This window comes from Peromyscus californicus, unplaced genomic scaffold, assembly GCF_007827085.1.
Source record: "Peromyscus californicus insignis strain IS unplaced genomic scaffold, ASM782708v3 Scaffold_2__1_contigs__length_46816999, whole genome shotgun sequence".
Taxonomy (NCBI): domain Eukaryota; kingdom Metazoa; phylum Chordata; class Mammalia; order Rodentia; family Cricetidae; genus Peromyscus; species Peromyscus californicus.
This window is the reverse complement of record NW_026294540.1, coordinates 15,513,600-15,537,916: the sequence shown is the minus strand read 5'-3', so window position 1 is coordinate 15,537,916 and position 24,317 is coordinate 15,513,600. Positions and strand designations below refer to the sequence as shown.

Sequence of the window (24,317 nt, the reverse complement as noted above, 5' to 3'; positions counted from 1 at the left end):
AGGGTGCCATCTTGCCTCAAAGACCCGCTTCCCTGAGTGCAGAATGAAGTGATGGGGCCCCATGATGTGGGGGTAAAGGGAGGAGGAATAGCACCTTTAGGGTGAGGCTCTGGGGCAGGACTCAAGTTAGATGCCCCTGACAAGCCACTTCCTGTTTTGGAGTCTTAGTTTTCCCATCTGGCAAGTGGGTCTTTACCAAGTCACATGGTTAAAGGACCCGAGGACATGGGTCTTTGGTTCAGGGTGGATTTAGTACTGGGGTGGTTGGTGGTGCGGATGTTGATAACAGCGGCCTCACTTGGACTGAGGGGGGTGCATGCCATCTTGAAGTAACACTATTAAGTAACTGGATTAGACTGAGGTTCGAGATGTAGCCTGAGCCTTGGAGGACACGTGGCCTTGGCCAAGCCCTGGAACTCCCCAGCCTTCAGGTGTGCCTTGGGGGAACAATGGAAGCCCCCGTGGGGCAGCCGTCCTGGGTCATGTTCAGGGGAAGACCCTTAAGCATTCTTCCCATGCTCCCCTCACTCTACGGAGACTTGGACACTGGGACGGGCCAGATCGCCATCTGACCTCCCCTGCAAGCCCGTTACCCTATTTCCCCTTGAGCCTGGGTTCTTGACACTCCCAGTGTGGCCTGGGGATTGGGCCCGGGTGGGAGGACCAGTGTTCCTGCTGAGGGTGGCAGTGGTTCTGTTTGTAAGTCACACCGGATGCTGCCGATGCTGGCTCAGGGCCTCCCTTGTCTGGCCAGTGGCAGTCAGTTGGGAGTTCCTCTCTTGTCTCGGCCACTGTGCCAGCTGCCCACTGCCATTTGTTCTGGGCCTCCCCAGGTCCTCAGGAAGGGCCCCTGAAGCGGGGCCTGTACATGCTCCTACTACTCTGTGTCTGCTTGGAGGGTGCTAGCTGTGCGGAGGCGCCTCTTTTCTGTCCTATGGGGAGCAGTGATGATGTCCCTGTTCCTGAGAAGCCTGCATGGAAGCCCAGAGCAAGGTTGGCTATGGGATGGAGGGGCTTTGTCAGCTGGTGGCCATTGAGCCTGCAGTTAAGAAGAGTACCCACTTGTGCACGTACATACTCGAATGCATGCTTGCATGCTTATATGCATATATCCTCATGTTCACAGCAAGTATTTGAAGGTGTGACAGGGCCTGATTGACTCTGTCCTTTCCCTGGTTCTCATCTTGATAAATTGAACTCTGGTGATTCAAGCGCATGCCATCAGGGCATCTCCAGGAAGGGCACCTGAGATCGTGGCTTGCCGTGCCTTCTCCAAGTACAGCTTGCAGGTCTCCATGTACCTTGAAATAAATGTGATTGGAAGGACCATGGCTCCCAGGACCAGGCTCCTCGTTTGTGCCCTGATCTGCCCTATGAGCTGGGTGATCTGACTCAGCCCCCAGAGCTCTGATTTCCTCATCCGTAGGATGGGGTGAGAGGTCAGCACTTCGACAGGCTTATGTGACCATTAGGTCATAGTTACCTGAACTGAGCACTTGTTAATAAGATTTTATTAAGCTGGGCGGTGGTGGCGTACACCTAATCCCAGCACCCAGCAGGCAGAGGCAGGAGGATCTCTGTGAGTTCAAGGCCAGCCTGGTCTACAGAGTGAGTTCCAGGACAGCCAGGCTTATATAGAGAAACCCTGTCTTTCAAAAAACAACAGCAAAAACATTTTTATTACATCATTTTTGGGAGCTTTGGTTCTCTGTTTCCACTATGGCCATCCTGGGGATAGAACTCAGGTGGGTTAGGTTTGGCTGCATATGCCCCTACGTGCTCAGCCATCTTGTCGGCCGTAAATCTGAGCCTTCTTGTCATCAGATAGTGTGGAGGGCTGCTGTGGTCCACCTGTTCATCAGTGTGCTCCGCGGTGGTAAGCGTGGCCATGTGGTCCGCCTTCCATCATCATTGGTGGGATTGCCTGGCTTGTCCGTTCTGCCAGTGGTGTGATCGTTCTTGTTCTCTGTAGTTGGCCTGATCTCCGTGGCTTGCTTGTTCTGTCGTTGGCATAATCTGTATGGTTCGTCTGCTTTATTGTTGGTGTGATCACCATAGTTTGCCTGCTCTGTTGTTGGCATGGTCTCCATGGTTCTCCTGCTCTGTCATTGGCGTGGTCTCGGTGGTTCTGCTGTGTCATTGGCATGGCCTTCGTGGTTCTCCTGCCCTGTCATTGGCGTGGCCCCCGTGGTTCTCCTGTGTCATTGGCGTGGTCCCCATGGTTCTCCTGCTCTGTTGGCGTGGTCTCTGGTTTGCCTGCTGTCATTGGCGTGGTCTCCGTGGTCTGCCTGCTCTGTTGTTGGTATGGTCTGTGCTTCTCCTGCTCTGTCATTGGCGTGGTCTCTGGTTTGCCAGCCCCGTCATTGGCGTGACCCCCGTGGTTCTTCTGCTGTGTCGTTGGCGTGGTCTCCATGGTTCTGATCTGTCACTGGCGTGGTCTCCGTGGTTCTCCTGCTGTTGGCGTGGTCTCTGGTTTGCCAGCTTTGTTGTTGGCATAGTGTCCATGGTTCAACTGCTGTCATTGGCATGGTCTCTGGTTTGCCAGCCCCATCATTGGCGTGGTCTCCATGGTTCTCCTGCTCTGTCATTGGCGTGGTCTCTGTGGTTCTCCTGCTCTGTCATTGGCGTGGTCTCCGTGGTTCTCCTGCTCTGTCATTGGCGTGGTCTCCGTGGTTCTCCTGCTCTGTCATTGACGTGATCTCCGTGGTTCTCCTGCTCTGTCATTGACGTGGTCTCCGTGGTTCTCCTGCTCTGTCATTGGCGTGGTCTCTGTGGTTTGTCTGCTCTGTAGGCATGGTTGGCCTTAGATGTGGGAGAGAACTATGTCTCTCAGGAGCTGTTGGTTCTAGGTGGAAACTCCTTCAGGGCTTGGGCAGAGCCCCACACATGGCCACCCCCTAAAGTGGGCATACTGCTGAGCTTGATCCCTCCATACCCCGGGCGGTTCTTAGTTTCTTAGTTTCTAGTGCTGTAATAATCACTATGACCAAACGTAACTTGGGGAGGAAAGTGTTAATTGGCTCACATATCCATCCCCAAGTCATAATCCACCAAGGGAGGCTGAGGTAGGAACCTGGAGGCAGAAACAGAAGCAGAAGTTGTGAAGGAACACTGCTTACTGGTTTGCTCTAGGTGGCTCACTCAAGTCTGCTTTCATATGCAACTCAGGACAACCTGCCCAGGGTTGGCACCACCCACAATGGGCTGGGCCCTCCCACATCAATCATTGACCAAGGAAACGCCCCGCAGTCTTGTCTGCAGGTCAGTTTGATGGGGACATTTTCTCAGTAGAGGTTCCCTCTTCCCAGGTGACCCTAGCTAGTGTCAAGTTGACAAAAATGTGCCTGAGAATTGCATAGGTTCCTCAATACCCTGCAGGGCTGGACTGGGGATCCAGGGCTAAGTTCTGGGGGAGTTTCTGCCATAGTCCATATTACTTCTGTCAATGTGACCAAATGCCTGGTGAGACGTGGGTTAGGGAAGGCAGGATTTGTTTCGGCTCACAGTTTAATGGGTCCAGTCCATCATGGTGGAGAAGCTGAGAGAGCTGGTCACGTTGTATCCACAGTCAGAAAGCTGGGAGCAGACAGGAAGTAGTGCCTAAGTAGAAAACCTCAGGGCCCACCCCCAGTGACCTACTTCCTCCAGTCAGGTTCCACGCCCTAGAAGCACCAGTGCCCCGGGACCAAGTGTTCAGACACAGGGGGACGCTTTACACTCAAACCCTGGCAGCCATCATTGGTACATTGGGTGGTACAGGCTTGTTTCTGGGCTAAGACCATAGCCTAGGGTCCTCTGTTTGCTTGGGCAGAGCCCGGAGAGGCAGGGAGCGGGTGGAGAGCTCTCCTGAGGATGTGGGCTGTTGTTGAGTGGAGACCTCAGCCATGGTCCTGGGGCTGGACCTTTAAACTTGGGCATCTCCCGAGATGCCCTGCTCCGTCTGCTCCAGCGGTTCCCTGGGGAGGCTGCACTGCATTTGACCAGTCCTGTGCCTTTGTCCCCAGCTGGGACTTCTTGGCTCCATTCTGTCTTAACCCCTTGAGGCCCTCTGAGCTCTTACACGCAGGCTGGGGCTTTTGAGCTACCGCTTGTTCTTCTCAGTCTGGGAGCTATCAGTCTACTACCAAGGCACTAATCCGTGGGGGTCAGGTCGGGTGCCATCCCGGGCAAGGCTGGTCTGTCCGGGCTGCAGATTCTTGGAGGAGGGGTTCAGACAGCTGCCCATGGGCGGCTTCTGTTGCAAGGGCACTGGTCCTTCCCATGACCTCATCACCTCCCAAAGTCTCCACCCTCCTGATGCCATCACTTGGCTTCTAGATGTCAGTGTAGGAGCTTGTGTGTGTGGTGGTGGTGGTGGGGTCACAGATGTTCAGGCTGGGCCCTGACAATTCCCTCAGCACCCGCAGAAAACCTCTTGGGAATTACCTGACTTGACATCCAAGGGCAATATCCCAGACCTGTTCCTAGACTTGAGGGGTTCAGCTTGGAGTGGTGTGTGTGTGTGTATATGTATGTGTATGGTGTATGTGGGGAGAGAGAGAGAGAGAATTGTATATATGTATGAATGTATATATGTATTATGTCGTGTGTGTGGCATATGTAGATTGTGTGTGTGTGTGTGTGATGTACGTGTATGTATGTATTGTGTGTATGTATGTTCCTTGTCTAGAGACAGGCTCCTCCATCCTGAGACTCAGTGGCTGGGCCTGATGGACCTGTGGCACTCTGGGAAGCTGGACCATACTCAGTGTTTGCTGGATGCCAGTTCCCAAGAGAAGTCATGGAAGTGTGGGGTTGGGATCAAAGAAAGTAGGGCTCCTTGCTTGAGGTAGGGCTGGGTTGCCTTGGAGGGGGTGGGGACGTGAGCATTTGCACATCTCAGTTGAGCCCAGAATCATTCTGTCATGTGAGGCTCAGAGAGGGTAAGTAACTCCCCCAAAGACACACAGCTGGCACAAAGCTTGGAGGGGATGAATGGTATTTTGTGTCTGTCTGCCTTCAGGGTGATACTTAGTGCTTAGGGGATTATCCTGTTTCCTCCCCATAAGGCCCTGCTCTTATCCTTGGCTCAGGGTAGGCCCTGAGCAGCCCTGGGAGGCCCGCTTCCCAGGCTGAGCTCTCTCCTTGGCACAGACACTGCCCAGGCTACCCACCCGCCCTGTTCTGGAAGACTGGGGCTGGGTTCTCCTGCCACTCTGAGCCAGGCATGCAGAAGACCCGCCCCCTGCCTCCTGTTGGCTTTGACAATGCGCCCTTTGTCCCTTGGTCCAGCCTCCTCCAGGCTCCCAGCACAGTTCCTCCACCTGTGATGTCATGGCAGGCCCTTTCAGCCACATCCCAGGCGCTGGGCAGTGTGGGGGTTGGCAGGCTAGGAACAACTGACGTGTGGGTTACATGACTGGGCTATCCTGAACCTTTCAAGGGCTCAAGGTTAGGGTTAATGTTGTGTGTGTGTGTGTGTGTGTGTGTGTGTGTGTGTTTATGTGTCTGTGTGTGTTTATGTGTCTGTGTGTGTATATGTGTATGTGTTTGTATGTGTGTGTGTGTGTATGTTTGTGTGTATCTGTGTGTCTGTGTCAGTGTGTGTCTGTGTACAAGTCCCAGCCAGGTCCTTGGCTTTGTGTTTTTCTCTCCTCTTCCCAAGCCACCTCCAGCCTCTTGGCCTGTGAGTGGATGAGTCATGGAGCTGGCCTCTCCCAAGAGCCTTGGGCGTGAGACTCTGGCTTCCTGCCAGCCAGAGGGGCCACTGGGCCGTGACCATGCGCCTCGGTGTCCCTGCATGTGCCTTCATGCTCTGGCCTCCCTGGCTCCACGGTGACTCTCCAGGGCCTAGCTGTGGGCTCGAGGGAGCTTGCTTAGGAGCGAGCCTTGGAAGAGAGGTTGGTGTAATGCAGCAGAGCAAACAGGACCCCAGGGATCTGCTCAAATCTGGACACCCCAAATCCTGACAGAGCATTTAGAAAACAGGGTGACTTCAGATAGGACCGTCCTGGGTGCCCTGGGTGTCCCCATCCCTGAGCAGTGCCGTCATAAGCAGGGGAGAGTCTCAGGAAGGAGGCAGGATGGGGTAACATGGCCACATGACACCTGGACCACCCGCGGATGGAGGAGGCTTCCAACCTGCCCTGGAATAGGCTTACCTGGACTTAGCAGCTGCCGGCTGTATGACTTGGCCACTTCACTCCGCTCCCTCCTTTCACCTACACAATGTTGTCAGAATGAGCTCTCTGGCCAGGCGCTTAGATGACTGGATAGGATGCCAGCAGAGCTTGATGAGCGTTAGATGTAGGGTTGGCCACAGAGATGGCAGGAGCTATTCCCATTGGTCTGTCACCATGGCGACCACTTAGGCCCTGGGATGGAAGCAGTATTGCCCTGTGGAAAGAGTCTCCTCCTCCACGGTGACATGAAGCTGTCCTCGGCACGTAAATGGAGAATGAAAGCAGAGAGACCTGGGGGAGAGGGCACCTGTAGGATGTGTTGCCTGTCCCCACCAGGGGCTGGGTGGTCCTGGAACTCGCTATGTGGACCACACTGGTCTTGAACTCACAGAGAACCGCCAGCCTCTGCCTCCTAGTGCTGGGATTAAAGATGTGTGCCACCACGCCCAGCTGACCCCCTTTATAAATTCTAGGAAACTGAGCTCTCAGCAAGCTAGAGAAGGGGTATAATGGGGGCCGGTGTGTGGCCCACTCTCCAGGGTCCTTGTGGCCTGGCCGGCCTGCTTATCGGCTCTGGGCTCCTCAGCTATGGTCAAGCACACCTTCACAGAGAGGCCGCCATGTTCCCTGCGGAACCCTCACGGAGGCTTCTGTTACTGCCAGGCAGTGGAGTATATCTTGTCGCCAAGGACTGACCCAAATCCTCAAGAACTGTGAGGAGCAGGCACTGTCTGCAAACCCCGTTAGAGCCGCCAATAGCAAGGAGAGGCGTCGAGCACGCCCGCTTTGGCTCCAGGAGGAGAGGCTGGCGGGGTTCCTGCCCCAGACGCTTGCCCATTTGACCACTTCCTCCTTGCTCTGTTCTGCATAGAAGAGGGAGCTGGAGGCTGCAGATCTGAGCCCACAGAGCTGAGCAGTTGGTCTCCGGGCATCACTCGCTCGGGTCTCCTGTGGCAATGGCTGGACTCCCTGTTTCTTCCTGTGTTTAGTACAGAAGTTTCAAGTAACTAAACAGAGCTTCAGGCGCAGTTGGATCCAGGCGCTTGATGTTCTTTCTTTGGAACTCTGCACTCCTCGGCCCTGTATGGGAGGACTTGCTGCCCCCGACATGCGGGCAGAGCCATCACAGGAGCCCGATGATGTGACACCCCCCTGTGGTCCCAGCGTTTGGGAGTCTGGGGGCAGGAGGATCAGAAGTTCAAGGTCATCTTCAGCCAACATAGTGAGTTCAAGGCCTGCTTCTTGGGCTGGGGCTAACTGTAGGGTGCTGTGTGGAGGCTACCAGGGAGATGAGGGGAAATGTGCTCAGAGGAGGCTGGGCTCACCGCCACTGACTGACTCCACGGGGTCCAGTGTAGACCCCTAACTGGCCTGACATTGAACAGCTAGTGTGTTTCTTTAGAGTAAATGAGGCTGAGGCTTATAGATGGCTTACTGGGCAAGTGGACCAGCTACTCATCCTGTCACCAGGGCTCCTGGCCTAGCATGAGCCTTCTGCCTGCTGTGGATCTTCTTCCCATGCAGGGTGCTGTCAGAGGAGAACCGTCTGTCTGAAGGCACAGGCTGGTCTGGCTTGGGCCTCTGGGCCCTCTTTGTATCTGGGCGGCAGGCTGGTTTACTGGTTATTCAGAGACCATGCTGGCAGATGCCCCCGAGTTGAACTAGCCTTTTGGCTTTGCCCGGAATATTTGGGCTAGTGTGTCCTCTCCACCACTTTCCTGAGTTCCAGCCCAGCCCTGGGTCTGTGTTGTCTTTAATCTCTCCTGGCTCGTGTGCTGTGGGGCTTGGGGTCTCCCTCTTTGTCCTCTTGTCTAGGCCCTCTTCCCAGGATCCTTGGTGAGCCGATTCTGTCCACTCTGGGATCCCCAGAGTGGGCTTAGGCCCTGGAACTGCTTCTGGGGACTGTGGTTATCTGGGTACTGCCTTTGGCTCCTGACCACAGGGCCTCCAGACCCTTGATGGTCGTCCTGACCTCATCTGTTGATCCTCGCTGAGTTACTGGGGCCATCACTGGTGACTGTGTGTATGTGCTCCGGCTGTGCTGATCCAAAGTGGGCGTCCCCTTGGCTGGGTGTCCAGGTGGCCTCAGGTCTCTCCTGGCTGGCAAGGAGGGTTGGGTAGGGAGTGCTGTGGTCAGCCCCAGGCTGGCTGGAGCAGGGGACTGCGTTGCAGGGGTCCTGCTACTGGACAGCTAGTGGCCAGCTGTTTTTTGGCTACAGAAACCTTGGCCCTCAGCCCCATGTGGCTGTCCGCTATTCCCGTCACGCCGTCAGTGGTCTCTCCTAGATTCCTCCAGAAGCATCCTGAGGAGAAGGGAAGGACAGACAGACTACAGTGGCTATACAGCTGTGGCTGGGCGGCCAAATGTGCGGGTAGGTGGACAGGTGGGCGTGTGGGGCTCTGGCCTTGTCTGGGTTGCAGGGTCTCATGGCTTGCACTAAAACCCGAGGTTCTGAAAGGCTCCTCACAGCCCTTCTGAGGTCCCTTACGCACCCTGCATGGCAAGCTGAGCTGATGGGTTGCAGCCCAGTAAATGGTGAGACACCGCTGGACAGGCCCGGCTGGCCTCAGGTTTTGTGGGGTAAGGTGGGTTGGAGAGGGGGACCTTGTGTTCATTGTGCTGGGCATGAAGTCTCTGGGGCGTATAGGGAGTTCCATTAAGGGGCCTCCTGGAGGAGGCATGAGTTATATGTATGTGTCTGTGTGCTTGTCTGCCTGCATTACGGTAATTTTCCTCAGTGTTTTGAATTGCATGCTTGGGAAGTGTTTGAGCGCTTTCTTAGTGTGTGCAACTGATCCCCGGAGCCCCCACCCCGTGAATCTGCCGAGACCCCTCCCTCCCCTGTGCCCTCAACCCCTCACTTCCCTATTCTAGCTGACACCAGCTTCTCTGTCCCCTGGGCTCTGAGTATCTTATGCAGAAGGGAGATGAGGGGACCCGGGCCTGGCTACCCAGCTTGTAAGGATCTGGATCTCAGGTTGTCCCTGCTGAGAGATGGGCCTATGTCCCTAGTGGTTTTGGCTGGTGACCTGCTTCCCTGCCAGTCACTGTACCAGGACCTAGAGTAGGCAGAGTGTTTTAGAACTACTCCGCTAGTGGCATCTATACCCCAGCCCACTGTCTGATTCCTCTTCTCAGAGTGGCCATGGGGATGACCAGAGGGAGGAGAGGCCGTGATGGAAACCCGAGGCTCCCCAGAGTGGCTGAGGCATGAGGAGGAGGAGCTGGGGCAGAGTGGGCAGAACCTGGTGTGGGGACCTGAGAACCGCGTGCTCGAGGATCACCCCAGCTGTGATTTAGCTGCCCTCTCCTCCTTCCTTTTGAAATTAAGTAATGGGCTGGGGAGATGCTCCAGTCAGTGAAATGCTTGCCATGTGCATTTCATCATAGAACCCGTGGAGAAAAGCCAGGCATGACGGCGTGTGCTTGTAATCCCAGCCCTGGGGAGGTAGAGACAGGCCGATGAGCCTAGCTCCTCAGGGAGCTCCAAGTCCCAGGGAGAGATCCTGCCTCAAAACACAAGGTGGTTGGCTCCTGAAGAGTGACACCCAACTGTGACCTCTGATTTCTATGCATGTGCATGTGTGCGTTCACACACGCATAAAAATTAAGTGCAAGGAAAAGCCATGAGGAAGAAGTGGGCCTGTCTGCCTTGGCAGGAGCTGGTGGGTGGCCACAGGCCCAGGGAACACCCATGTGGCTAAGCGGGGACCAGAACCTGTGACCCATACTTGGCCAGATTTCTTCAGTGCCTAGGTAGCCAAGACCTGGGGGTGTTGTGTGATCCTGGGCAGAGGAGAACCTCTCTTTGTGCCTTGGTTTCCCCATCTGTGGAATAGTTCAGGTGTGCTTGGTGACAGGCTCACAGCCTTCCGCCACATTCATGCACATGAACAGGGCCCGTGATGGGGGCTCACTGTTGCAGTGTAGGAAGTGGGGTCCTGGGAGGTTTGGAGGCTTCCCCGGGGACAGTGCCTTTCTAGAGGTAAAGACTGTCCTGTACCTCTTTCTTTATAGACAGCTCACCCGTGAAGCCTCAGCTGATGCACAGAGAGGTGCAACCCAGCCAAGGTTGCACAGCAGCATAAAGGGCGGAATTGGTCTCTGGCCTTGTTCCAGCCATTTGGGACAGTAGTTTATGTGGTTCTGTTGAAAGGGGCGCTCTCTAGGATTGGTGGCTCTTGTTGGCATCATTTCTACTCAGTGACCAAGAGATGGTGGCTTGGCCTTCAGTCTCCGTTGCTTTGACCACGTGCTCGATCCCATCTGGGGCTGGGGTTGGGGAGGGCGACCCCGTGTGGCGGGGAGATGATGCGGAACACCGGGTCGGAGCCTTTAAAGTTGCACCCAATGTCTAGGTTTGGTCAGGAGACTCAGAAATCCCCTTAGAAGGCGTCACTGGAGGTCACATCCTCGTCTGATAATATGGCTTGCCGGGTGGCCTCTGGCTCCCACAGAACATGGGAGCATGGAGGCAGATCTGTCAGGTGGAGTGGGTGGCCATTGTGGTTACGGCCCACAAGGCTCTTGGTGTCTGGAAACTGGGCTGTACCATGTTCTACTGGGGTTCCCCGCCAAGGGAACCTGGCGGCTTGGCTTCTGAAGTCTGCGTAGAGACTCTGGTCCCTATGGTGGATGTGAACTCTGGCCTCTGACTGCCACACACATTCTAATTCTGGGGAGCCCCCGTCACCTCCTGGCCTTCTGCTCTTAAGTTTGGTGTCACAGGGGTGCTGTCTGTTCCCAGGAAGCTGCAGGCTAGTGCCACACACAGCGCGTCCCACGACTTGTCACCCTGGCCTCTCTCCTGTCCAGCTGTTCCCCATTATTCTACCTCCCATGTCTGAGCCAGGCCACTGGTTGTGTCCCCAAGTGCCACAAGCCTGCCTGCAGTCCCAGAAGGAGGTTGCTGCCATGGGACGGGGACACTGGTGGGCCCTTACAATCACGGGGATGGGCGCAGTTCTCTGCTGAGCACCGGTTTTTGCCAGCCAGCCCTGTGAGGAGAAGGAAGTGGGCACACATGTCACTGGAGGCGTGTGATGCACAGGGATGGCCTTAGGGGATGTCCCTGCCAGAAGCTGTAACTGTAGTGGCACACACCCCGGGTTCAGCCAGTCCCTGCTCTTGTAAGGTGACATCGTTTGTTTCCACAGAAGCTGCTCCCTTGGGATTGCCTTACTGAGAGCCTGCTGCCTTCCAGGCTCCTCCCTTGGTGCTGCCTAGACAGGTTCCTCCTGGCAGGCTGTGCAGCCAGGACCCTGCTGTCCCCGGGCTGGAGCCACTCCTCCGTGAGGTGTGTGGAGATGCATGCCCCTTCCCTGTCGCAAGCTTGTGAGGCTTCTGTCTGCCTCCTACCCGATGGCTGTGCCATCTGCTCGCTCCCCTTCCCAGTGGCTGCCGCCCCATCCCACAGTCCTGTCTCTAGTGGACGTTTATAGTGGCCCGCCAGCTGTGCTACCCACGGCAAAACACTCCGACGCTGTCCTGTCCCTCAGCCACCGTCCGGGGCTCCCCGTCGCTCCTGGAACAGAATCTATTCAAGTCTACCATGGTCCGCGGGGCCTTGAGTGACCTCCTTGCATCTAATGAAGTGACATTCTCCAGACTTACAACATCTAGTCTCACCTCTGGCCTCCTGCTGTGGTGATGCTCTCCACTTGGACACTCCCTGTCTCTTCCTCCTCAGGACTGTTTCAAAAGCCTGTTTGTTGTGCCTCCCTTCCAGACCCGGGTACCCACCCTTTTCCTTTCTGACTGTGCTGTGCCCCTTGTGGACATGTGTGTGACTTGGTCACACACTGTATTTAGTCTTAATCAGTGTGACATCCCTGGAGACATCTAGTGTGGTCTGTGTCAGTATCTTCGGTCTTTTTGACTAAGTAGCACTCACATTGAACGGGCAGGCCATGCTGGTGGGTGTTTCTACCTTGTGATTGTTGGGAATGGGGCCGTTCTGAACATTCATATGTCTGTGTGACTCTTGGCCAGTTCTTCGGGTGCCTAGGAGTGGGATTGCGGATCCTCAGTAATTCTGTATTTCAAGTTTTGAGGGCCTGCCAAATTGTTTTCCTAATTCGTGTTTGTTTTCCAAGCCGGCTACAAACAAGGCTGAGAGTAGAAGAGGTGAATTGTGGGTTAGATAAACTCATGGGGTGGGGTCACTAGAGTGTCTGGCTGTGGGGTAGCCCTACACATGGGGGACACTGGAGAGGGGTTGGCAGGGTGACCTTGGGTGATGCAGCTCCTGTGTATCCGGTGGATGCCCTGTGAGTCTTGGGTGGAAGCCAGCCAAACCAGGCTGAGGCGTGAAGTTTCCCAGAGGTGGACTTGAGAGGCATCCTCTCTGCCTCCTGAGCCTATGGGCTCTGTGCCTACATTTCCCACCTCCCTGCCTTCCTGTGTATCCCCAAATTAAATATTGGTGTCATCCTCTCCCCCCCCCCCCCCCCCCCCCCGTTTCTGTGTAGTTTTGGTTCTTGTCCTGGATCTTGCTCTGTAGCCCAGGCTGGCCTTGAACTCACAGAGATCCACCTGGCTCTGCCTCCCGAGTGCTGGGATTAAAGACGTGCACCACCACTGCCTGGCCTCAAATAGTGGTTAGACCATGTGACACAAGACGGTCAGCCCTCAGGGTGGGGTAGCCAGGCAAGAGGTGTGGTATAGACCTGTTTAAACCCTGCCCCTCCCAAGGCAGCTTCTTGACAGGCACAGGACAGCTGCCATGTTGGCCTCTGCTCTTCTGTTCATAAGTGTCATATGACATGTCTCATTTTGGTGGAAGGTAGTCTGTGTGAGCCAGAATTCTTGGTAGCAAGTAACAGAAAGTCAGCCAGGGCCATCAGAGTAAAGCCACGCCTGGCCAGGGTGCTCAGGGATAGTTCTCCACTGGGTCCCCAGGTTGAGTGACCTGCTCATCCCTCAACCAGTCACTGCCGCCCCCCCCCCCCCCCCCCCCCCCCCCCCCCCCCCCCCCCGCTTTCCCAACAGTCTGATTGTCTGTGCCTGGGTCACATGACCCTTCTAGGAGTCGGGGCTGGAATGTGAAGTTCATACTGGCAGGTTGGGTAGGGAGTGGCACATAGTCGGGACCTCCAGATTTGGGGGGGCCGGGAGAGAACGGGGTGCTATGGCTTCTTGGATCTGCGGTCTTCACCTTCCTTGCTCATTTCTCTACAGGAGACCATTCACTGGCTGACGTAGACCATCTGCCGCTGGGAGGGCAGTTATGAGTTAGCTCAAGAGGAAGGGTTAGGATGAAATTATAGGGAGCTGGGGGGCCAGGTCAGTCTCCTTAGCCTTGAGCCCTTGGGATACAGTCCCAGCCTTAGTTCTGGGGTGCAGTGTGAAGAGGAAGAGAGTTTTGCACGCGGGGCTGGTAGAGAAAGGGAAGAACCATGGGGGAGGGAGAGGCTCTCAGACTTCCCACTGGCCTCCTTGGCTCTTGGACCCTCTACGTTCCCATCCTTGAGACCACTGGGCTACTCTTCATAGCCTTTTTTTTTTTTTTTTTTGGTTTTTCGAGACAGGGTTTCTCTGTGTAGCTTTGCACCTTTCCTGGATCTCACTTGGTAGACCAGGCTGCCTCGAACTCACAGAGATCCGCCTGGCTCTGCCTCCCGAGTGCTGGGATTAAAGGCGTGCGCCACCAACCGCCCGGCTTTCATAGCCTTTTATATTAGCCATGAAGGCTCCTACCTAGAAGATGGCATTTATGCACCCTGGACCTGTTTGGTGCCCTCTTGTCCAGGATGCCTGTGTCTGGTCCTGGATGTCCCTGGTGTGACCGTCAGCATCCAGTTCCCTGACTCCTAGTGGCACCAGGCTAACCACATGTATGACCTGTCCACATGACACGGCAGTCTCTGGCCGAGGACGACAGAGCAGCCAGGCCGCCTTGTTCTGCCTGGGTCACCCTGTGACCCGTAGCGGGTCACTGGTGTGTACCGCTCGGCTGGCACACAATCCAGGGACAGGCCGGGCAGCTGGGAGCTGGAGTTGCCAGGGGCTTTTGGAGAACTTTGCCCTGGAGTCCTGGAAAGTCCCAGAGTGAGCTGGCTGGCCGAGGTGGTGTGGGAGCCATTGAATGGCTGTGGGTATGGTGTCCACATTGAGGCTCCTAAGCTTGCTGGTTGAGGCCCTGGCCAGTGGGGAGATGGCTTGTGGAAGGTAGGCACGATGTTGTGGCTTTGGGCAGTCAGTGGGAGGAGGCTCAGGCAGGAGGAAGGGCTAGGCCTCTGTGGTTGTGGACCAGATGCCCCAGGCTCAATTTGTTTTCTTTGTCTTTTCCCCACAGGCACCTGTGACAAGGTCGCCTGCCATCAGATGACTGAGACCAGCCCTTAGTCCTAGCTGCGGTCAGAGCGTATCGGACTTCAAAACCTACCTGGACCTTACCACCATGTCAGGATCGACACAACCTGTGGCACAGACATGGCGGGCTCCTGAGCCCCGCTATCCGCCCCACGGCATCTCCTACCCGGTGCAGATCGCCCGAGCCCCACACGGTAAGGGGCATGTGTGCCCAGTACCACCCCTGCTATGTACTCAGACATCTTCTGGAACCAGGCTGCTGTGACCCGTGTGGCTTTGGTCACAGTGGGGACATGCGGCAGCCAGGTGTGGTGATGCAGGCCTGTAATCTCAGCCTTGTGGAAGTGGAGGCACAAGCACTGTGATCTTGAGGCCAGCCTGGGTGACATAGCAAGTCCTGATTTCAGTGTGGGAGGGTGGAGGCTGGGACCGGGCCAGCTGGGCACTCTGTCTGATCAGCAGTGGAGTTGGCATGCACCGTGGAGCACCTCCGGTGTACACCCGCTCCCAGCCAGACTCATTTCTGCTCTGTGTGGGGCTGAGGTGGTTTTGGGGAGGGGAGACTGAGGTCATACCTCTTCTTCCTAACCCTCAAGGGCTTGGTGCTTATTTGGCTGTGAGACTGAGGCCCAGTGTCTGTCCCTGCCAGGGTCCTGTGCCTGCTTACGTCTTACTGTGGAGCAAGCAGGAGGCTTGGCCTTCGAATCCTCTGGGGGCCTTTATTGTGTGCCTGTTGTATACCATGTTTCTGGCTGTTGGTTGAAGGGGTGTGAAGACGCATCAGTCACAGTGGGGTAGGAGTTGCCTAGAGTGTGTATGTGTATCAGGCTCATGTCTGTCCCCTCCTGGATGTTGTACTCCATTTCTGTGCAGAGCTGTATTTGTGTGGGAGATGTCTCTACTTGTGAGTCAAGTCTGCTTTCCTATGCGCTCCAGAGCTTAGCCTCAAGGGTCCCATGCACAGCGGCTCCCCAAGAACTGAGGGCCTAGGTGTAGAGGCAGCCTTGGTGAAGGGTGTTCCCTGTGTAACACACAGCCCTCTCAGAGTGGCAGGGCCTTGGGTGGAGCAGCTGAGGCCTAGAGGGAGAAGGCAAGCCCTAACCATCATCCAGTGGCAGCCATGGCGGTGTTGGGGTCCTGCATTCCCTGGCCCCCAGCCTTTATGCCACCACTTAGTGACCACCTGCTGTTTGAGGTCCTGGGTCACAGCTGTCACCAGCAGCAAGGATGTTAGCTCTCCAGGCCACCGGGGAACCCAGACTTGAGCCATTTAATGTTGGGGGGGCTTTCAGTTCCTTCACCTGTAAAGTAGGGGTGATGAGAGCACCCCAAGAATGCCTATGCATGCCCTCATGTGGCTGTCGGCTGCCACCATAACTTGATACTGTTAAAGCCATTTCCTGGAGAGGCCCTGCCTGGGGCTCGCCCTGCCCTCCAGGCTGATGCCTGTGGCTTCCTGCTTGTCCTCCTCCATTCATAAGGCTCATCTACTTTCTCTGTGCGTGCCCAGCCTCAGGGAGTCTTCTAGCAGCCTCAGGCCCTTCCCTCCCACCTGCCTTCCTGCTGTTTGTCCCATTTGTGTCCTGTGCCCGGCATTTGGGGTCACTGGCTGACCCTCGGCACCTCCCACTCTCCTGCTGGGCCATTGGTGACGCAGGATGCCACCGGACAGGACCTAGTGGTTACTAACCCCGCTGGGGTGAGTGTGGCCTGATGGGATCGCTACAGGTTGGAACATGTCTGTCCCTCGGTGGGGCTCCGTGCTCTTTTCCAGGTGACATGCTTGTTCTTTGGCCTCTAGCCCTTCCTGGGCTATTAGCAGAACTCTGCGATCCCCGAGGACCATGGTTGGGTCTCTCTCCTGCAGGGTGTCCAGGTCTCATCACTTTTCTGCGCTGGTTTGGTGAAGGCTGGGGTCTGTGATCTGTAGCCCCTGGTCTCTTCCCTGCAGCCTTCCCCATGACCCTGTCTCCCCCAAACCCCCCATTAGCTCCGGCCTTCCTGCCGCCCTTTCTCTCAGCCTCCCCCCATTTTCCCAGCCTTACCCACGATCCTTTCTTCACTCCCCCCTCCTCCACCCATTCCTCCCCGTCCCTGTGGCCCAGGGGTGGGTAGAGCACAGCTGCAGAAACCGTGCTGTGCTTAACACTTCTGTCTTGGGAACGAGCAGTCAGAGAACAGGCGGAATGGAGTCATAGCAAGGCCGATGCCCCGTAGGAGAACACAGTGTCTCAGGGAGCTGTGTGTTCTAAGCCTGGTGCCATGACCAGCTCAGTCTGTGGTGTCCTGGGCCCAGGGACTGTAATGTTTGGGTCTGGGCACTTGCACATGCTCCAGGAGGCCTTTCTTCCCGGAGGCTCGGCCCCTTCACTTCAGTGTATAAAATGCGGGGGGTTCTACTGAGGTGACGTCATGCTTGCGCCACGAACTGGTCCCCGTGTATTGTGACAGTAGGAGCCCTGACTGTAGGCACCCCCTGCCTCCAGCATCAGACAGTTCTCCTCTGTCATCCCGGGGTAACATGCTTCCTGTAAGCCTCAGGCTTCACCGCCCGGATTTCTGTGGTTCCCCCGCCTCTCCTGGCCATGCTGCTGGCAGTGGGGTGCAGGAGCCACGTACCCGCAGGTCAGTGCCTGGCAAGGTGTGTGCCAGGGACGCCTGATGAAGTTGGCCGTCCCCAGCCTTGGCCTTGGGCCTAGCTGGCTGACTCTTGGTATGGGATGGACCTGCGGGCTCTTGTCCAGTTGGTCACAAACTCTGCTGTGCCACATAGGGTGTACTGGGACTGGCTGCTGGCTTGGGCTGATGTCCTGGGTATGTGGGTACACTGAGGGGTCCTGTACCACCTGCACATGTCCCAGCTCTGCCTTAGGGTCCTCCTCTGTCTATCCATTCATTCATTAACTCACTTACTCACTCATTAACTCATCCACTCATTCATTCATTTGTTCAACAAATGCTGACGAGGTTTGTCACGCGCCAACTTCGAAGCCCTGGGGACAGAGCTGTGAAGGCGAAGAAACGCTCTTACCTTGGGGAGCTGACATTCCCTGGGGGAATAGTGAGCGAAGATGAGGTGAGGGGAGGCCGCATTTAAGTGGGGAGCCGGATGTTGACAGAGGACTTGGGACCAGAGAGGAGGGACAGGCCGGGTGTATGATGCGGGACAAGCAGTGTTCCAGGCTGGGCGAAGCCCTGAGGTGAGACTGTTGGGATGCGCATTGTGCAGGAGTGACCTATGAATCCGGGGTTCACAGGAGTGGTCGCCTCCGTCTGATCTTGTGTGGGTCTCTACTGGACTTGTTCTGGAGTACAGCGTGCTTCTTGGGGCTCCCCACTTGTTGTGTTTGCTGTGGAAATACCCAGGGGCTGGGGTGAGCCTTCTCTCCGGAGTCAGGCCTGCTGCAATCATCTGTGGGGTAGGCTGGGAGCCTGCCGCCTGCAGAGTGCCAGCTGAGACTCTGCAGAACCCTGTTGTCCTTGCTGTGTGACCTGGGGGAGCTGCTCTCGCTCTCTTGGGCCCATCATTATTCTCTTGATGTTCAGACCACCCGCGATGTCCCCCCTTGCGTGGCTGCCTTGGGGGGTCACATTAGTCAGCTTGGGCAGAGGGCTTGGCTGTGGTGACTTGAGACAGTCTTCCCCTCACGGTGCTCTCTGTGGGGGCCTCCCCTTTGAAGTCCTCCTTGTCGGGTCTCCCAGTAGCCATGTCCCTCTTGCGGGTTCAACCCTGCAGTTGTCCTTCAGGGTCTTTTGCAAGGTCTGTCCGGCCAGATCTTTCCTTGAAGTCTGGTCTCAGACTTCCCAGTTGCTCACTCTCTGGGGACAGGGTCCCAGCTGCTTCTGCATCCTCGGCGTACCTGACTTGTGCCATTGACTCTCTGTGGTAAGAACTGCCGTGAGACACAAAGCCAGGAGCTGGGGAGACAGCTCAGCAGGTCAGAACCTGTGCTGCTCCTCCAGACGATCTGAGGTTGGTTTCAAGCATCCACATCCGGCAGTTCACAACCCCTTCAAACTCCTGTTCCAGGGGGAATCCGTTGTTCTCTCTGGCTTGTGTGGCCACTGCTCTCAAGTGCATATACGCGTAGACATACACACAGACACCTAATTAAAGATAAAATCTAAAGCAAACAAAATGAAAAGGACCAAAAAGGCTGGGGGTGGGGGAGGTGCGTGTGGTGTACGCCTTAAATCTCAGTACCCAGGAGGCAGAGGCAGGCGGATCTCTGTGAGTTCGAGGCCAGCCTGGTCTACAGAGTTCCAGGACAGTCAGGGCTACACAGAGAAACCCAGTCTTGGGGGTGGGGGATGGGATAGACAAAAGAAAACTAAGTTATCTATAGTCCATGCTATCTGTAGCTGGAAGCTAGTCAGACATCACTAATTGATTGCCGTGCAGTGTAACCAAGTGTCTAGGCAGACAGAACAGATTGACCAGGGTACAAGGGGGACCCTCGTCTTGTTTTTCCAATTAGAATTGATGTGCACACTTGATTTCTCTTATTTCCCCATAGTGATAAGGTGATCTTGGCCAATGCGAAAAATGTAGGAAGGCTTTATTTAGGGACCGTGGGATCCAGGTTAAGACCCAGGACGCTAGTGAGCAGCGAGGGAGCGCGGCACTGAGCTGAGGCTTCAAGGTTGGGGGAAATTGTCAATTGTGTTGACTCCTCAGCTCTGTTACTCCAAGGGTAGGCCAAGGTCGAGGCTTCCTCCACGGGCCATGACGACCCAAGCATGGCCAGACCAGTGACATCATGGCATTGCTCGAAGTGGGAGGGCACAGCTTGCCTCTCCCTCCCCATACTGCGCCTGCCAGCTGTTCTTCCCCGTGGTAGGCGGGGCTCCCGAGCAACTGCTGTTGGGCCATCATTCTAGCTCTGTTTGCACTGGCTATCCCTCCCTCCCTCCCTTGGAGTGCCTGAGCTTGGCTCTTGCAGGGATACCTGTCTACAAAGATACCTGGGTCTGCACTGAAGGCTGATAGCTCTTAGGGATACTTGAGCTAACCAGTCCCCAGCTGGGGCAGTTCCCAGGCCTGTGGCAGCAGGCGGGGCCTGGGAAAAGTGACCCATTCTCTGTGTGGTCCCTTCTCTAAACCAGCGGCTGGATAATGAGGGCAGTAGTAAGGGTGGAGTTGGCAAGTTGACTGTCAGTCTGTGGCCCGGGGGCTGTGCTTACAATCCCCCCTTGATTGTACCAGCTAGAGAGTAGGGTAATACAGGAGCTCTACAGGTCCCAGTGAAGTCTTGTGGGGAGGCGCAGAAGCATTGTGGCTTATAGCCCTCCTCTACATCAAAGGCCACCCCAGCCCTGTGGCTGGACAGGGTTCGGAGCGTGGTGGGAGCATCACTCTGGCAGTTTTGGCTAGAGGATGACGTAGGCTGGAGCTCGTCCGAGCCTCTTGGTGCAGGGCGGCAAGGAAGCTGCTGTTGGTCCTGCCCTCGCTCACCGTTCCTTCTCTAACACAGGACGTGGGGCTGCTTGAGTACCAACACCACCCTCGTGACTACGCCTCCCACCTGTCACCTGGCTCCATCATCCAGCCACAGAGGAGGCGGCCCTCACTGCTATCCGAGTTCCAGCCTGGGAGTGAAAGGTGAGGAGAAGTGCGACTCCTTGTCTAGGCTGTAGTGTCTCTCAGGTAGACAAGGAGACTTTTTGTGGGTAAAGCTCAGGAGTTCAGACTTCAGCCCTTCCTGGTACCATGTGCTCCTGGTGGCATTCTAGGGCCATGACAGGGCTCTGGTCCCCCAGGAGCAGGCGCTGTGGACTTGTAGGAGGAGGCAGGAGCTCTGACCATCTACCTAGGGTTGAGGAAGAGTGGTTAAGAGACAGAAAGCTCACAGTTCTCCACCTGCTGGCTAGACCAGGTTTAACAGCAGGAGTGTTGTGATCAGCTAGTGATGTCTGTCCAGGGAGGGTGATAAGTAGTAGTGTTGGGTGTGCTGTTCTTTGCATAATTCCCATAGTGCTTCTCAGGCTTGTGCCTTTTTGCATTCCTGGTCAGCTGAGGAGGGTCTTTGGGGTCTTCAGGCGACAATGAGTGATTTAAGCTGGGCAGTCACCACAAGGCCTCGTGAATCAGAACCATGCCCCCTTCTTCCAGGGAAGACAGTAACCTAGCAAGGCTCCTCATGAGAACCTGGCTAGGTGGGCACCTGCCGTCTTGGTCCCCAAGCCTGTGTGCATCCCTGCTCCCACAGGTCTCAGGAGCTCCACCTGCGCCCTGAGTCTCGCACCTTCCTGCCTGAGCTGGGCAAGCCCGACATAGAGTTCACAGAGAGCAAGCGCCCGCGCCTGGAGCTACTGCCAGATACCCTGCTACGCCCGTCGCCCCTGCTGGCCACCGGGCAGCCCAGTGGGTCTGAAGACCTTACCAAGGTACACCGCAGCCAGACCGATGGGCTCTGCTGCCCGCTGCCGCTGCCCTCTGCGGGCAGGAAAGGGACTGGCACGGGGCGGGGGGTGCGTGGAGGCAGGGAAAGGCTGGGCGGAAGGTTCGAGGACAGCTCTGGCCTGGGTGTGGCACTGAATACTGGGGCTGCAGTCAGGAAAGGAGAGTAGGCGCGGGTGATGGGAAGACAGGGAAGGTATCTCCAGCCGGCAGGAGGGTGCACAGGCCCTGTGGCAGGACCCGGTGTATGGCTCTTATCACTGGCTGGAATGACTGGGAAGTGGACGTGAGAGCCCTGCGAAGCCTTGGAGCAGAGAGTCAGGAACCGACTGGCTTGAAATCAGCCCCAGTGTCCACCTTAGCACACTCTCTGTGCCTCATAGGGGCTGGGCTGCATAGGTAACAACGTGTGTGGAACAGTGGCTTGGGAATCCTCAAGGTTCATTCAACAGACTGGACAGCCAGAACTGCCCTGTGTTCGAACATTAGGGAAGGGGACTCTAGTGTCCCTTAAGATGAGACCGGACGGATGGGATGGTGCCTAGCATGTCAGGGCCTGGAGTTGAGGGCCTTGGGTGGACTGACAGACAGCCCTGCCTCTGCTCAGGTCTAACTGGCTCCCTTGGGTACCAGTTGGACTGGATAGGTCTACATCTGCATCTTCGTGGGCATGAGGAGCCCCAGGGCAGGGGCAGGGTGGACCCTGTCTCCATGGAGGCACTCTGCACTCCAGGAGGTAGTGGTTACCCTTCTCTCAGCTAGCTCTGACCTGTGCGTTCACCCACCCTGTGTGCTAGGGGTGGAACTCGGCGTTGTACGGTGTTGACCATGTCAGGCCAGCGTTCTACCAACCAAGCTCTATCTTCAGCCCTATTCTCTTTTTTTGCTTGTTTGTTTTTTTGTTTTCCAAACTAGGGTCTTGCTAAATTGATCAGGCTGGTCTAGAACTTACTCTATAGCCCAGGCAGGCCTTGAAATCACAACCTTGCCTAAGCCCTGCAGGTAGCCCTGATGACAGGGCCTGTGACTCTGGGCCAGGCGTCATCTAAGCCTTCTGTCTGTCTTCTTGCCCACACTCTGTTTCTCCTGCTGCCCCAGGGTAGTCCCTCTCTGAGCTCTGCTTGCTCCTTGTTAGTCAGGCCCTGTAGCAGACCAACCCTAAGTGACCCAGGCCAGCTGGTTAGAGGGGTCAGCTGTGAGCCTTGCATACACACCTTAAGGCTGGACCAGGTGACAGGACCAAACTCCAGCCTCTACAGGAGAGTAGAGACACTGGCATGAGCTCTGGAATGTACTTGGCATTGTTCTAGCTATAGAAGTCTGGCCCATTCCCAGTCCGTTTCCGCTCGGTTGCTGTGACCCTGTCCAGTGACCTAAGGCAGGTGCCAGGATGTCAGGGGACATACATAGGCTTTGTTTCCCTAACATTGAGGTAATCCTCATTCCCTGCTCCAAACTATTCCTGGGAAATAGAGGTCAGTTACAGACTGACAGACTGACACCTACCTCAGGTAGCTCTCTCTCTCTGCTGCTCGAGCTCCCCTCCCCCCTTTCTCTTCTACCCACCCAGCCCGTTGGCCAGCACCCATATCCTGCCCTATAGAGGCCAGGTCTAGCCACTGTCTAGCCCTTGTTGGCCTCAGTTGCCCCGGGAGACCATCACTTATCTTCACTGTGGCAGTGGCCTCTCTCACCTCCTCCTGCCGCCTGCTTCTGCCCTCCTCCACCACTGGGTCATGCGAGGACAGGCAGGAGAGTCTAGCTCTTTTTCAGGTGGCCATCAGGTCTGATGTGGCCGAGCCCTGACATCATCTCTCCATAGCAGCCTCGCGCGCGCACGCGTCTTTGTGGTTTCTTAAGCCTGGCCTGGCTCCACCCCTAGGCCCTGACACTGGCTGCTGGGTTCCTGGTTCCCCTGTGTTTCCCTCAAAGGCATGCTGGACTGATGGCAGTGGGTACCAAGGCCGTCTGGGAGCCCCTGATGGGATGTTGTGAAGTCTTCTTGGCACAGAACTCTGCTGACCATACTGCGTCTAGACTTAGGACAGGTGTGGCCACTGGGTTGTCTGTGGGAGCCCGTTCTCGGGTTCCTCGTGGCTTTACCCAGCAGGTCCGCATAGAGGATGATTAGGACCACGGGCCTGAGTGCAGGTGTCTGGGATGGTCTGCACTTGGCTGTGCTGGGGGAGGAGGTCTTTTGCTCCACCCCTTGGCGTCTCTATAAAAACCCTGGGGCAGAGACAGTCGGGGCCCGTTGGAATAGGTTCCAGGCCCTCTCGAGGCTATTCTTTATTTTCTATCTGTTTATCTCCGCGATATTCTCCACAATAAATCCTTCTATCTAATATTTCCTGCTGCTCGCACTCAAGAAAACTCTGGGGAGCTGTGGGGGTGGTTGGAAAACGCCCCACAGTTGTCCTCCAGCCCTACACTGTGGAGATGGGTGACCTGCTCGCTCCAACTGCTCTTGTCCTGCATCTCTTCTTGCCCAAATGTTGTTCCTTCTCTCTCCACCATCCCCTGTACCCTGTGCTCGCCCCCCTCCTTCCTTCCCCCTTCCGCCACTCACTCTTCTGCTGGTTTTTCCTCCAGCTTCAGTTGTCTGTCACTGTCTCTACACCTACTTCCCACCTGCCAGTACGAGTCACCATCCAGCTGTCCGTCCGTCTGTCCATCCATCCACCCACCCACCCACCCACCCACCCATCCATCCATCCATCCATCCACTTGTATCATCCATCCATCTGTCCGTCTGTCTTTCATCTATCTATCCCTTCTTGCTTCCTCCCTTCTCCCCCCAGAGGTCCTGGGTCCTGTGACTGGTGCCACCAGGATGGCCATTTCCTGTCCCTATGTGTATCTAGTCTAGGTGCCTGCCATGCCTCCAGTGGCCAAGAGGACTGCCTTTAATGCTGACAGGAAGCTGGGAGAGACATCTGACCGTGGGGGGGTGAGGGGGTGGCTAGGGACTTGGCTTGAGAGGGGGAGTGGCCACTCAGGGCAGTGGGGTGGACTCTTCCTCCTTGTTACCCCAAGCAGGTAAGTCAAGCAGCCCCAGGCTAGGTGGGGTCCTGTGTGGGGCGGGCAGCCAGGAGGGGGTATGCCCAGGATACTACAAGGATAGCTGGCCGACACTGAGTGAGCGTCTACAGCATCTGTCACGTCTACAGCATCTGTCACATGCCAAGGTCTGCCTAGCCCTGCGGGGGCCACCCTAGGACATCCCTGCTTGTTTGGAGCTTGAGCTGAGAGCTGGGATTGGGGGATGGGATTCAGGCAGGCAGCTCCTGGGGAGAGGCTCTTCTTCCCCATCCTAGGACCTCCTTTAGCCTCAGCCTGCCCTCCCTGCTTCATAGAAGGCAGGAGGGGCTGTGCATGGCTTCTTAGTGGTAGGCCTCTGGAGCTGGGTAGCAGGTGGTACCTTAGGACCAGCTCTGGGTTT

At 56.2% G+C, this 24,317-nt stretch overlaps 1 protein-coding gene across 1 annotated transcript in view; it reads left to right on the top strand.

The window, feature by feature from the left end:
- The window catches only part of Ncor2 (nuclear receptor corepressor 2), a 164,958-nt gene that overhangs the window by 30,306 nt on the left and 110,335 nt on the right, over positions 1 to 24,317 (top strand). Inside the window, 2 exon segments of the mRNA XM_052755477.1 lie at positions 14,459 to 14,659; positions 23,300 to 23,308. Coding sequence (XP_052611437.1) covers positions 14,564 to 14,659; positions 23,300 to 23,308 — 105 coding nt within the window. The 5' untranslated portion in view covers positions 14,459 to 14,563.